The sequence below is a fragment of the Triturus cristatus genome, chromosome 4_2 (assembly GCF_964204655.1).
Source record: "Triturus cristatus chromosome 4_2, aTriCri1.1, whole genome shotgun sequence".
Taxonomy (NCBI): domain Eukaryota; kingdom Metazoa; phylum Chordata; class Amphibia; order Caudata; family Salamandridae; genus Triturus; species Triturus cristatus.
Window position 1 is genome coordinate 212126329 of NC_140586.1, and position 14692 is coordinate 212141020.

A 14692-nucleotide genomic window follows, 5' to 3' on the forward strand; every position below is an offset into this window, starting at 1 on the left:
GAAAACCTCAGTTTAAATAGCTCTCTGTAGGCTGATATCGACCTCGCTTTTGATTTTCTACGAGGCTGCATCGTATCGGCGTTTGTATATATAGGCCAACGGTTCTCTTTGTTTGGTATTTTCGAAGGAGGACGGTAGATGGGTTTTTGTTTTCACTTGGCTCGCCCCGTCCTTACTTTTCTATACACCAATGGCTAATTTTTGGCAGTCAAAGATGGCCGCGTCTTTAGGTCTCTTTTCGCGGTCATTTTTCTAATGTTTCACAGCTGAGGTTGATTGAATGCCCCGCCCCGAGGAGCAGGGGGTATAAGACAGCTCTCTCTTTTGCTCATTTAGATACGCGCTTCACTGGGGACCAGGTCAAGGCTTCAAGATTTCCACGTGCTGCAACGGGGTGAGTGTAGTTTATTAGGGCAAAGTTAGCTTTCTGGTGTTACCTCTGGAAATCCATTGACTAGCAGATATTTAAGATGAAGTTTCAGCGTTTTTTGAGTTTGCCAAAAAAATGGTAAAAAGAACCTAACTGTTGGTGGCACAATAGCCAGTGTTTGTTTTAACAGTAATTTTTTGGGACTAAATATAATTAATTTCCACATGCCACCAACTGGTTAGAAGTAGCCATTATAGGATAGAAATAGTTAATATATGTGCATACTACAGCTGAGTCTATCGAAATCTATGGACACAGGATTGGAACAATAAGTGATTTAACTCATACAATCCCCTCGTCTTATTTTTTACCCCTTATAGAAATCTTTGGAATCTCGAGAATACTTGTGTACCGAGATCTTACCAAATACATCAGCCAATGAAGTATGGATATTTAGGACGGATATGTTCTTAAAAGAATAGAGTATTTCCTTACCCCTGAGACAAGCTTTTGGACGGGATTGTTCCCTATTTTCAGTAAGTGGAACCTATAGACTATGTTGTTCTTTGGGGCTGGGGGTTGGTCCATATGATATTTATGTTTGGACTTCTCTTACAGTTTTAGCCGGTCCCACCTTTCCTATACTATGAGCGCACTTTAAAACGGATACACAGGATGGCAGGTATATATAACAAGACAGACATTAGGGCATTTTATCCTCCTTTAGTAGGCTCAAAGGTGAGGCTATAATTATATCCGATTCTATTTTTTCAGATTAAGAGGTGTGTTCCCTTATATATCCTATGAACTTACCGCACTCCCGTTAAAGAGAAGTAAGGGAAGGAATCCTCTAGTACCTACCGCTTGGATGTACTGGCTAGAATAGAAGGTAATATCCCTCACTTAATAGAAACCTAGCTGTTCTATTCAAATAAGAAGAGCGCATGGAGGATGTGTGGTGAATAAGCTATGTTAAAGATTGGGAGTACATGTGTGGTTGTGGTTGATGAATCACCAGGAGAACTACACTTCTCTTTCCTATAATGGATTCTGCTGCCCCTGTTAGAGTTAGGAAACTGGTATAGGGATTTTTATTAAATTGTGGACACCCATATAAGGTTTTTATAAAATTGTTGACACCCATGTATGGCGTGTATAGATGTAAATCACAATTGTACAAATTGTATATTAGAGATGGGTATATTAAATGTATGTCTTTTTTGATTTTTAATGCCAACTTTTATGATTTGTCTAGATTCTTTATATTGTGGGAGACCATAATTAACTGTCCTGAAGAAGGTGGTCTTCTATTTTCTGTTTTCCACCGAAACGCGTCGACGCAACTTTAAAGTAAAGGAGACTATAGATCGGAATGACATCTGTTCTCCAGAAAATGCAAACACTAAGTATCTAGTGTAATGAGAATAGTTGATCTAGATCATTTGTCTTCCTTTGTTTTTTGATTAGAAAGCATCTTTCTTACTTGTGTTCTCCCAGTGTTTACAAATGACTCTTAGGATGAAATTGGTTTAATGTATTTTTACTGGTTGTTTTTTATTGTAATTTCTTTATTTTCTAACTGTCCAACAACTATAACATTGGGCGCAGATTTTACTGTCTTGTGATTGCTATAAAGAAATGTTTTAATATGTCATTGTTTCTAATAAAATATAGAAATTTTTAATTACGAGTCCACATGTGGTTAAGACAAGGGTGCTTGTTCTGGTGAGTGAATGGTTTGGTGTGGGTAAGAATCTTTTAGTTCACCTGATGATGTGCCAAATAGGGGAATTCTTCTCTTGACTTTTTTTTAAAAAACATAACGTACAGAAAGTGTTTGTGCATTTGCTTATTAGGTTCATTGTGTTCAGAGGGGTGACTCGCCTCCAAGCCCCACAGTACTGCCTTCACTGGAAGTGCAAAAAAACTTTGAGAAATGTCCCCCGTTCTTGGTTAATGGTAGGGGTAGGTAATCGTGTTATTTCTCAAATATTAAAACCCAGAATTTGATTGTAGAGGAGTCCTGATTGACCAGTTGAATTGATCTGTTTTCTAGCTTCTCTTGAGGCACAAAAAGTGTCCTGTCTGTGGAGTAGTCCTCTTTGTTCCTTCTAATTTATTGTTTACTGGTTTAGCTTTGTTTCACATAATGCTGTTGAGGGTGTTGAGTGTACTTATGCCGTATTCTATGGAAACATGTCTTTGTATTTTTTTAGCCTCTTCTTCCTCTTCTCCCCATAGTCTCATTTCATGCACTCTGGGAGTCTTTAATTCAGAAAAAAGGCTGTCTCTTGCGTTCTCATCCCTCCTCCCCTTTGTATATTCAACTGTTCTGCGTTTCTACAGTGTTTGAAATCTGAATGTATCCTTCTAGAGATGGGATCTCCAGGACTAGCTACTGTACTCAGAAACTGACCCCCAGGCCTGGACACTAGGCTCCAAGTGTGTCATTTCGATCTGGAAACAACTTTAAAAGTGAGGCCTCCAGAACTGAGCACCTTTTTCCAGATGTACCTCTCCATTTTGACTGGACTCCCTCCTCCAAATATGGAACACATGATGCCCCTAAGGAGCTAGCCATCCTCCTCAAGATATATTCCTGTTTTGTCCTATAATTGTTGTCTTTTAACTTCAGATGTGCTAAGTAAATCACCTCTTCCTGAACTTGATACTTTAAGACAAATATCGGTCACTCCGACTTCACTTGTCTAAAGCTGATCTTGTCATTTCTTTTCTATGTATCTGCTTCCTCAGACCTTAATGGGAGGCAATGGGGCGTTTGTGACCACCATGCCAGTGATGATGGGACAGGAATCACTAAAGCAAATGCCAGGTCAACTCAAGCAGCTGGAAGTACCCAAGGAGGGCGAGCGTCGAAGCACCCACAACATCATCGAGAAGCGATACCGCTCTTCCATCAACGATAAGATCCTGGAGCTCAAAGACCTGGTGATGGGCAATGATTCCAAGGTAAGGTATCAAAGGAGTATACTAAGGGCACTGACATTACAAGAGATCACTGGGGACTAGAGTGGTTTGCCTCCATTGCAGGACAGGATTAGTGAAGGTGCAGCCATGGTGTGGTAGGACCAGAAAAGTTGTGCCATGGCAAGTTCCACATAGTAGAAGAGTAGAGACTGGGAGGAAATTCTGAGAAGGATGATAATGAATGTGCAGGACTTTTCTGTTGAAGGACAGTGGGTGATGTTGACAAAATGTTGGCCATGTTTTAACATCAAGTGCCATCCTGACTGCGTTGTTTTTGCGGTGTCTGCCACTTTTCTGCCAGAGGTTGAATTGAGCATCAATGCTCATTCTTTCTGGACAACACATCTGCTGTCATGATTCTGAGACTTCTCAACATCCTGGGCATTCTTCTGGTATCATCTTTTGTACATGCTGGCTCCAGCTCATCCTCAGACCTGCCGATGGCTTAATAGTTGTTACATACTTAAGTATGAGCTTTCCTCTCTCTCTCTCTCTGTCTCCTTGCCAGCGTCAATGCCTGTCAATTATTTCCTTCCTTACCAGTGCTTGCATCCCTCTCTTACAGATGCACAAGTCAGGTGTCCTGAAGAAGGCCATTGATTACATCAAGTACCTACAGCAGATGAACAACCGACTCCGTCAGGAGAACATGGCTCTAAAACTGGCCAATCAGAAGAATCGTAAGTCTTGTGGGTGACACTGGGGCGCTGCTGTTTCGCATTTGCTCTATTGACTCTCCTACCCTACTCCCTATTGTACATGATTTGTGTGTGATCACCTTACTGTCATGAAGCACTGAAAGACTTCATGGCATCACTTCAGCGACATCTTCCCCCCCTTACCTAAGCATCCTCAAGATAAACATTTAGCAGCTCTAATTTTCAGCCCGGGCCCTATTTGTGGAGTACGACTAGAAACTGTGTGCCATTCCAAACAAGCGGATTCAAATTCTAGCCCACTTAGAAAATAAGAGCGTTTTAAGGGTGAATCTGTGTGTCGTATTCTCTGGATATTTCAAAACACACTGAAACTTGTCTGTCTCTTTCTGTCTGCCCACTGTCACTCCCTACTATATCCCTTATCTTGGTAATGCTCACAAATTGATGATCATTTTTGAAAGACCTGCTACATCTGGGAGCACCGGTTGACAGCGAAACAAGCATCTGCACCTAATTCCTCAACTTCAGTGAGTTTAATGACAGCACCACCAATGTCCCAGGTACCATTGGCTGTTCTTCTGGGCCGATTCCGGGCCTTTGAGACCTGTGCAAAAAATGGCAGTCCATGATAAGACATTTAATGAAGGAACATCTGACACTGAGAGGTCACTACTTATCGCAGTCTAGTTGTCGACCTTCATTTTGTCGACATCGAGATCACAGTTGAGACGATTGACTTCAAGATGCTAGGCGTCAAGACACTCCGCAGCTTCATTTTCTTCAGAGTCACAGCAGGATATCTATCCAGATGGCTTATCAACTCCACTGCCTGTGCCAAGACAGGTGGTTCCAGTAGAGAGCCCTGTGCAGGAACCTCTTAAGCCATTCAATCTGCCACCAAGACTGTGACTTTTCCCTGTTCTCCTCTTCCACCCAGACCAGTCCAGCCTCCAGTGCCAAAGGGCACTTCAGTGTCCCCCACACCAGCAATGTCGCCTTAACCAACTTCAGTACTGCTTCCACTGAAGAGATGTGAATGTAGAAAAGTGCCTTCCATCTTGCCACCACCTTCTAGGAGTCATGTGTCTGATTTATATATGTCATTTGTTCCACCATCACCGGTGGTGTCACCCGTAAGACCATCATCAGTAGATTATGTTTTAAGTCCACCCACAAAGCGAAATATTCTGTTGCAGACTCCTCAGACGACTGTCTGTGAAAGTTGACATATTGCAGCCTAGAGATTCTCCAAAGCCCATCTTACTGTTGGACCCTGGATTTTCAGAATTAGTGAAGAGAAGTTCTTTACACCAGCAACAGTCAAGGTAGCAGCTCCACGGATTCCGACAAAAACGTAAATCTATTGAACAAAACCCAGTATATTTCAGATAGGGCCACAAGCCAGATCTGGTTATAGCCTAAGCTGTTGTAAAAATGTTCTCTTTTGGCTCTTCTGCACTGGATAGATCAATCCTGCCGTAAAAAAAAGCAAAAGAGTTTATGCGATGGTAAAAAAAAAGGGTGGCTTTCAAAACTAAATGCATCTGCACTACTGGGGATATATATTAGGACACTGTGTGTGGGAGTCTAGACTTTAATGGATCAACTTACAAAAGAGAGAGCACAGGATGTTTTGGAGATAGTTCAGGACTGTTTGCAACCAATATACCAGTGCAGCATTCTATTCTGCTGATCTAGCTGGCACAGAGTTTTGCCATGGTATTGCGTTATATAGATCGACCTAACTTAGGCTGACTACTTTCTAGCCAGATGTGTGCCCTAAAATCATGAATCTCACCTTCACTGAAGCAGTCTTCTTTGGTCCTCACACTGATGATGAAATGGAACACATGAAAAAGGAAGGTGAAACCCATAAAGCTGTAGGATTGGAGGACAGCAAGTTGTTTTACCGATCCAAATACAGACGGAGGGATTCAAGATAACCTCCAAGACACAGAGTCCTATCCGGAGGGTGCAACCCTCAGGCTCAGGTCCAGCAGCAGCAGTCCAAATACCATTGTATAATCAGACGAGAAAGAGGTCAGCCACAACAACCGAGTTCATTTACTTCGAAGTCACGCTCACTGAAAGGCCCACTCCCTCTACATATTCGCTGCTCCTGTGGTAAGGAAAGTATCAAACCGTCTAGGAGATTGGAGAACATTCAGGACGGCGACACCATCCGTTTCAAAGCTTCTCCTCCATCAATACTTCCAAAATCAGCCCAGAAACATCAGTTGCAGTTATAAAAGGAGGTAAAATATCTACTTCAAAAGCATTCAATAGAACCAATTTCTCCATCTCAGCGTGGAAAAGGAATCTTTTCCATCTGTTTTTTCCCCCCAAGAAGATCTGGATGTTAGTCCAGCGTTAGACATAGCCACAGCTAATCAAGGGAGACTGGATGTGTTTTATAGATCTACAGGATGCTTGCTTTCACATACCAGTGGCAGTAAAGCATAGAAAGTTTCTAAGATCCATAATAGTCGAGACTCATTTTCAGTATAGAGTTCCACCCTTTGGACTGAAATTTGCTCAGAGGACTTTTTCCAAATGCATGGCTGTGCATGCATGTCTGGCTGACCAGACTCGCTTCTAACGGAAAAAGATTTACATCTGTCCCTACCTGGATGACTGGTTGATATAGGCACGTCCTGCTCTGCTCATCAGGCACAGTTGGACTTCAACACCATGGCTAACTTATTACAATTCCTAGGTTTGCATATCAGCCTCTAGAAATCATCGTTGTCTTCAGTACACCTCACCTATTTGGGAACAACTCTAGCACTTGAAAGGGAGGAGTGTATCCTTCGGAGGAAAAGTGTGTATCATTTTGCAGAAATGTCATCTATCACGACAGACACCACAACCAACAGCTGCATAGATTACATCCCTGTTCGGATATATGGCTTCAGGCATTTTTCTAGTCTCTGGTGCACTTCTTTAAAGAAGGCCATTATAGCAGCATCTCAATAATCGGTGCTTCCAATGGAAAAACATTTGGAATGACAAGTTTGTTCTCACAGCACAGATCAACCAATCTCTGATATGGTTGTTATGTTATATTATGTTTATTTGTAAAGTCTGCTGACACCTGCGAGAGTATCATGGCGCTGAGCAGACGTATGTGCCTAGCCCTGCCTACTTAGATTGGTTCATTGAAAAGCCAAGTCTTCAGCTTCTTGCGAAAATCAAGAGAGGGGGAGGCTCTATGGTGCAGTGTGAGGCTGGTCCCTGCTTTAGAAGAGATGTAAGAGAACTTCCACCCTCCCGATCTGTTGGTATGCATGGGATGTGTGTGAGTTCAGATCCTGCGGAGCAGAGGTGTCTGGGTGGTTGGTGGAAGGTGATGCAACTTTTCGGGTAGGTAGGGCATAAGGTGTTTAGTCCTTTAATTGTGTGTGTGAGAAGTTGATACAAATGTTTTCTCCTTGTTTTCGATCCGATCCCACTAATTCCATTGCTCAAACAAAAACTATCCAGTGCCAAGATGATTCAAGTAGCACCATAATGGCTGAGACAGTGATAGTATGGAGAGCTACTTCACCTGTCTGTGAGACCCCAGAAGACGTTACTGTACATACGGAATCTACCAAACATTAAAAGAAAAATGAATCACCCCAGCATATAGTCATTGAATTTAGGAGCATGGCTTGTGAAGTAATTCAATATGGACACTAACTGCTCACCAGATTGTATGAATATTCGTAAGAGGCTAATCTTCGTTCCACAAGGGCATCTTATGTGTCTAAGTGGCAGAGGTTTGTCATATGGGGTGCTTGAACAACAACCAAGACCCTACAAACTGGCAGGAGATTGTAATCATTCCATATTTACTTAATGTAGCTCAATCAGATATGTAGTGTGCTTCCATCAAAGTCCATATTGCTGCTATTACAGCGTACAGGAAGCGGCTGTGACAAAGCTATTTCTTTATGATTCCGGTCATAAGACTTCTTAAAAGGATTCATGAAAGAAGTCTATTCCACCGATTAGACTTTCTCCCTCATGCAAGTTGACTCGTGTCTTATCCAAATGGATTGGCTCCTTCAATCATAAGGCCTCATTGCAGCCCCTTCCCTGGTAGATGGCATTTTTGGTGTCAGTCACTTCAGCCAAAGCTGGGAGCTGCAAGCTCTTTCTTCAATGGAAACCTGCACAGTGTTTCACAGTTATAGAGTAGTCTTAAGAACACATCCCCCTTTACATACTTTCACCAAACAATGTCATTACTGTTGTTTTTTAAGCAATCTTTTTTCTCCAGCATAGAAGAAGACATTTCACTCCTTAGATCTTAGGAGAATCCTTACATTTTATTTGAACAGAACTAAGGATCTTCATAAGACAAACCACTTGTTGTTTTGTTTACGGCCCTCAGATCTGGTATGGCTTCCTCAGAGAAGACTATAGCTAGATGGGCAGTTTTGTGTGTTGCTTGTTATCAGTTAGTTAACAAGCCTCTCCCTGGGGACAGACTTACAGCTCACTATATATGAGGCAAAGCCGCATCTTTCGCCTCGGTAAGGAATGTATTGGACTGAGATTTGTAAGGCAACCACCTGGAGAGCAGTACACGTATTTTCCAACCATTATTGCTTTAATCATCATTAAAGAGTAGACACTTTAATAAGTCAAACGTATATGAAAAACGTATACGAAAAAGTGATGCATGGAATGCTGGGATTAATCTCGGTTACTGGTAATTAATCTGGCTGCATCCCTGTCCGTTATTAGCAATTTGGACCCAGCCATATGCAAATCAGTCTTGACCATGCTCGATAGAAAACAGGTTAGGAAAAATGAAGTAATTTATTTGGCTACCGTACTGTGAGATGTCATATCTGTTTCTAACTGAAGTGATTGATTACGGAGTGTCGTTTATTTGTTGACAACTGCAGATTGGGATATGCCGGTTATTCCATTCTACATTTATGTATATCAGTGAGGCTGCAGAAGGAAATGTTGTTTTCTTGTAATCCTAGTTCTGCATTGTGGGAATCCTCACTGACGTCCTAAACCTCCCTCCCTTCATGTGCCCAGCTGAGTGGGATACTGAAAGTATATGGGTCCTTGAAAGATGCGTTGAATCTTCCCCATGTCTGTTCCTTCCTTTCTCTGGCTTGCACGTAATCCACCCCCCCCCCCCCCTGGATGAACCCAATACCTCCCTCCATATGCCCAGCTGAGTGTGATACTGAAAGTATATGGGTCTTTGAAAGATGCGTTGAATCTTCCCCATGTCTGTTCCTTCCTTTCTCTGGCTTGCACGTAATCCACCCTCCCCCTGGATGAACCCAATACCTCCCTCCCTTCATGTGCCCAGCTGAGTGGGATACTGAAAGTATATGGGTCCTTGAAAGATGCGTTTAATCTTCCCCATGTCTGTTCCTTCCTTTCTCTGGCTTGCACGTAATCCACCCTCCCCCTGGATGAACCCAATACCTCCCTCCCTTCAAATGCCCAGCTGAGTGGGATACTGAAAGTATATGGGTCCTTGAAAGATGCGTTTAATCGTCCCCATGTCTGTTCCTTCCTTTCTCTGGCTTGCACGTGATAGGGATCAGGGTATCTAAAATATGCCCACTACCACGGATAGAGTAATCACACAGTTACACGCACATACATTCATCATACGCTAGGGCCCATTTCACTAACACACGCTCAAATACTCTACCAGCAATAAACCTGTGGAAAGAAAACACCTAAACACCCTGCATCGATATCAGGTCGATCAGATCTGGTTTTGTGACTGTCCTAATCAATAACAATCTACACAATCATACACAATAATGATCAGAAATATAAACCCAATAATTGACAAGAAAGAAAATTCAACACCATGTTTAAAATTATATTGCTTTATCTAAAATTAGTCAAAGTAAATCAATCAGAATAAATCATTTCTCATAGTTACCTATTCTAACTAAGTGTTAGAACGGGTCAGGACAAGTCTCTCGGTAAAGTCTCTCAAGACGAAGTCCCTCAGCATCGATCCTCAGCAACGCAGATTCACGCGGCAAAGGCAAAATGGCAAGTGGCAAAGCCCTCCCTAAGCTAACATTTTTTATAGTAAAAATTACAATGGAAACACACATAAAGTTTGCAATAAACACTGAATCACTGAGCAGAGCGAGAAGGAAGAAATGTAACATTGCTACATCTGAAAATCTCCGCTCAGGAAAAGTCACAAGACGAAAACTACGGAACAGGAACCAAGAAACTATTAAAGTATCCAATTTGTTCAACTTCCTTCGGCAGCCGAACCACAGTTCATTGTTCATTTCTAAAACTCCTTTGTTTCCCAAGGCTACCCAGGATGTTCCATTTCTTTTGGAGATCCTCCAAAACTGCTGCTGTCCTCATGGAAAGTTTTCATAAAAGGACCATGGTCAGTCAACTTCAGGACCACTTCCAGCAGGGGTCTCCCTCGTCACGTCTTTCATTTTACAAATCACGGGCAGGCTTCAAAATTCAGCCATCTTAATACAGGCCTCCATAGGCCACAATAGACCATCTTAATTAAAGAGACAAAATAAACGTTACTACAGCATAGTGATTAAACAGTGTTAACCCCACTAATACCCTTATGTGTATGTATTTATCTAGCTTTTGCAACATAAAAAAGCATTAATTCAGACAGCGTTTTGTGCTCAAAATAAACAGCACACAGCAACGTTTAAACATAAAAACCTGCACGTCATTTTTTAGAAAACAGAAACAGCACACGCATGCTAACCCTCGTGTAACTTTCTCTTATGTTAAGACAAACGGATTGATTAATAAAAAACACACTTGCACAAGACAAATAATTAATTGTTATTTATTAATAATTAATAAAACGCATAGACATACTAGAGCTTCAAAAGCCCCTGAATTTTCTAAATGAAAACTCTGCTCCAGCAATCCCCCCTTTGGTGATTTTATCACCAAATAAACCCAAAAAAAAAAAAAAAAAATTAGTGAAAATTTAGTCCCATTTTAGGAGAAATCAGAAATGTCTTTTCCCCTTTACACAACATTAAACACCAGTCACTCTTTCATCATCTCTCTTTGTCTCTAAATAAACACTCTCCCTCAATTCTTCTAGTTCAATTTCTTGAGGTTCTCTTTTCAACTTCTTATTTTTCTTTTCTTTATTCAATTTCTTCCTCCCTCCCCTGTTTTTACAACACACACACACCAATCTTATTATTAATAAAGCCACAATTATACAAGACAAGGGAAACAATATTCTACCTATAATAGTACTACCTATCTTTGCAATAAAATCCTTAACAGCTATCATTTTATTAGCTATTTTAGTCCACAAATTCCCAGCTTCAAGTGGTACTAATTCTTCATGCAAATCAGTAATATTTCTGATATAGACCTTCAGGTCTTTACTTTCGTCAGGAATGTAAGTGCAACAATGTTGAACTTTCAATATTCCACAGACTCCACCCTCCTTGGCCAATAGAATATCAAGGGCAAGTCGATTTTGCATAGACATGGCACGTACGGCACTTAATTCCGTATTCACCAAAAGAAACCCTCCTGCGGTATTTGTCGATAAGCGATCAACCACTGTGGACAGTTTCCGAATTCCATAAGCATTTAAAGAAATTCCCACTGCTGGAATCAAAACCCCAAAAATATCACCCACAATTTCAGACCAAGTTTCTCTCTTAAAACGTGTTAATAAGTTAATATCTTCTACATCTCTTATTTTATCTGTATGAAAAATCTTAGGAAAAACCAGGCCCACATAACATGTGCCATACCAATGGTCAGGCAACTTGTAATAAGCCTTGTTCCCACAAACATAGTACACTCCTGGAAAAATTGTATCTTCTCCACCTCTGAAACCCCAACCTGTCGCAACGAAGTATGTATCATGGCACTCACTAGTTCCCACAAAATATGTATCATATTGGGATTTCCTTCTGGTAATGCAAAGTTTACCCTTCTGCGGTGCATCTAGAGCTAAAGTTGGACTAGCCCCATTTCTCAACTCTTTTCCACACGTAATCCACCCTCCCCCTGGATGAACCCAATACCTCCCTCCCTTCATGTGCCCAGCTGAGTGGGATACTGAAAGTATATGGGTCCTTGAAAGATGCGTTGAATCTTCCCCATGTCTGTTCTTTCCTTTCTCTGGCTTGCACGTAATCCACCCTCCCCCTGGATGAACCCAATACCTCCCTCCCTTCATATGCCCAGCTGAGTGGGATACTGAAAGTATATGGGTCCTTGAAAGATGCGTTGAATCTTCCCCATGTCTGTTCCTTCCTTTCTCTGGCTTGCACGTAATCCACCCTCCCCCTGGATGAACCCAATAGCGCCTTCCAGAGTTTCACTTGTGGGCTAAGTTCCTGAAATCGACTCTAATGACAACTAGAAGAAATTCTTCATGTGTCTTAACCCAGTACTGTCTCCCGTCCTTTTCAGTGTAATATGAGTAAAGGTTCCATAAAAATCAGCAGTGATTGGGAACCCTGAGAATCTTAGTTAAAACATGTTTCCTCGTATGAAGTGTAGTACTGTTAGGGACTCCATGTTTGAGGCACAGTCGGACCTGTGTAACCTTTACTTATCTCTTCCTACTTGCAGAGCTCCTGAAGGGCATTGACCTCAGCAGCCTGGTGGATACTAGCATGGACATTAAGATGGATGACTTCAACCACAACATTCTGCTCATGTCCCCTCCTCCTTCGGACTCTGGTTCGCCAGGGGGCCTCTCCCCGTACTCTGTGGATTCAGAGCCTGGAAGCCCACTGCTGGACGACGAGAAGGTACATTGGCAGTTCGATCCAGGATGCGGCTGGCACCACACATTATTTGACAGTGGAGTTAATTTTGGTCTTGCTGACCTAGCACATGATTGAACAGTGTATTTTATATTGGTCCAGTGGGGCTAGGGGTAGGAGACTTGGTGGTAACAATCTGTCCTGCCTGTACAATGTAATACATCTACAGGCATACCCACAGAGGCTTTGGCAGCTGTTTCTTAAATGGTCTCAACATGGTGGACTTCCCAATGCATTTAATGTCACTGCCAGGATTTTAGGCTATTCCTCTGTAACCCAGAAGTATGTTTTTCACTTACTCTGTGTTAAATCTGCAGTGCTGTTATTTGAAAGGCGAAATACTGTTTCATGATACGTCTGGTCACACTCTTGTGTATAGCCAAGTGGAACTCTCCCATGGCAACTTGTGATAAACTTGTTTGTGTTGGCCCTAGTAGTTGGGGGACAGAAGGAGGAGGTGAGAAAAGCATAAGCTGTATCAAAAGGAGAAAGTGTTGTTTCTCAAGCAGTTCCACTTCCTTATTTTATTTATTTTATGTGTAACACAGCTACACCATTAGCACACTATACATAAGAAAAAACATGTATAATTAAATTGGTAAACATTTGGAGAAAAATCTAGAAGGGGTGGTAGGTCATGAGCTATTAGGAAGGAGTGCTGGGAGAAGTATACAGATCAAACTAAGATTTGAGATCTGATAAGTGATCAGTGGAACTGTCCTCAGGGGAGGATTACGACATGAAAACTAGCTCATGAATAAATGAGCCTTTAGCCCTGAACTAAAAGACATATATACTTGGTTGAGTCCTCAGCTGTGCGGGAAGAGAGTTTCAGTTCAACTGTTCAAGGCTTGGGAAATTCTAAATTTTGGTGTCTCATGCTTCAGTGAGTCTTTTAAGTCTGGGGGCCCGATTACGGGTCTGTCGTAGTAGTAACCCCTTGTGGGATAGAGCTGTACCTGGTCACAAATATTCTCTATTCCTATGCCCAGGATTACAGGGTGTGAGAACACCAGGCCTGATTTTACTAGCAGAAAAAGGGCAGCAGGCACAGGTGCTGCCCAGTCCCACTTCAGACCCCCTTTTGTGCCATGGAGCCCTTGTGGTTCCTTCTAAACCACACTTACCCATTTTAACGCCTCACTCCAATTACTGCCTGCTGAGAGTAGGTGGTAAGTGGAAGCTGAATTGTCTCTGGAATAGAAAACCCACATGCAGAAAAGGACTCAGTGATGCTGGGTCTGCAAAATAGTTTCCCATTCAGTTTTCTCGTAATTGCATGGCACAGGAAAGAAATTACCGTCTGGAATCTGTGATTCCACTGCCAGTAGTTGTCATCCTTGCATTGTGTAACTCCTCATTTGCCACCGGATAGCGTCAATAGGTTGGCCAGATACTGAGGTTTGTTCTCTTCACTTGCCAAGCAGCCAACTTTGAATTTGATCCTAGACTAAAAGGGTAGCTAGTGAAAGTCTTGTAGGGTTATTTGCTTCTCTTAAATGCATTTAGCTGTGGAATGAAAGATAACCTAGATCAGTGCAAGTGAGGAGAGCAGAATTTGTTCGGATGACATACCGGTCAAGTCAATAGATCTTCAAGTGAAAGCTGCTGTTCTTAACTGATGTGGGGATTGAAAGCTTTTTATTTTCTTTAGTGACTGTAAATAGAGGTTTGCAGATTTAGACACTGCATTTATATTTGATATTAGGGTGAGAATGTTAGCCAGGGTGGAATATTGTGAGTTTACCTAGGTATTATGTAATAGCAGTATGGGATTCAATTGGTGGAAGAATGAAGCAATTGGGGAGAAGAGAATGCGGGGCCATCCATATATGCTATATATGCAGAATAATTGGCTGAATTGTCCCTGGAGAGCCAGGCAGTAAACC

At 41.9% G+C, this 14692-nt stretch overlaps 1 protein-coding gene and 1 long non-coding RNA gene across 2 annotated transcripts in view; both read left to right on the top strand.

The window, feature by feature from the left end:
* SREBF2 (sterol regulatory element binding transcription factor 2) overlaps positions 1-14692 on the top strand; it is a 236024-nt gene that overhangs the window by 63418 nt on the left and 157914 nt on the right. Inside the window, exons 5-7 of the mRNA XM_085601233.1 lie at positions 3125-3340; positions 3924-4038; positions 12607-12788. Coding sequence (XP_085457359.1) covers positions 3125-3340; positions 3924-4038; positions 12607-12788 — 513 coding nt within the window. The remainder of the gene's footprint in view (positions 1-3124; positions 3341-3923; positions 4039-12606; positions 12789-14692) is intronic.
* Positions 349-2014, top strand: LOC146833419 (uncharacterized). Its single transcript, XR_014960584.1, has 5 exons — positions 349-394; positions 751-906; positions 989-1052; positions 1145-1259; positions 1626-2014. It is a non-coding gene; the product is annotated as an uncharacterized LOC146833419 (long non-coding RNA).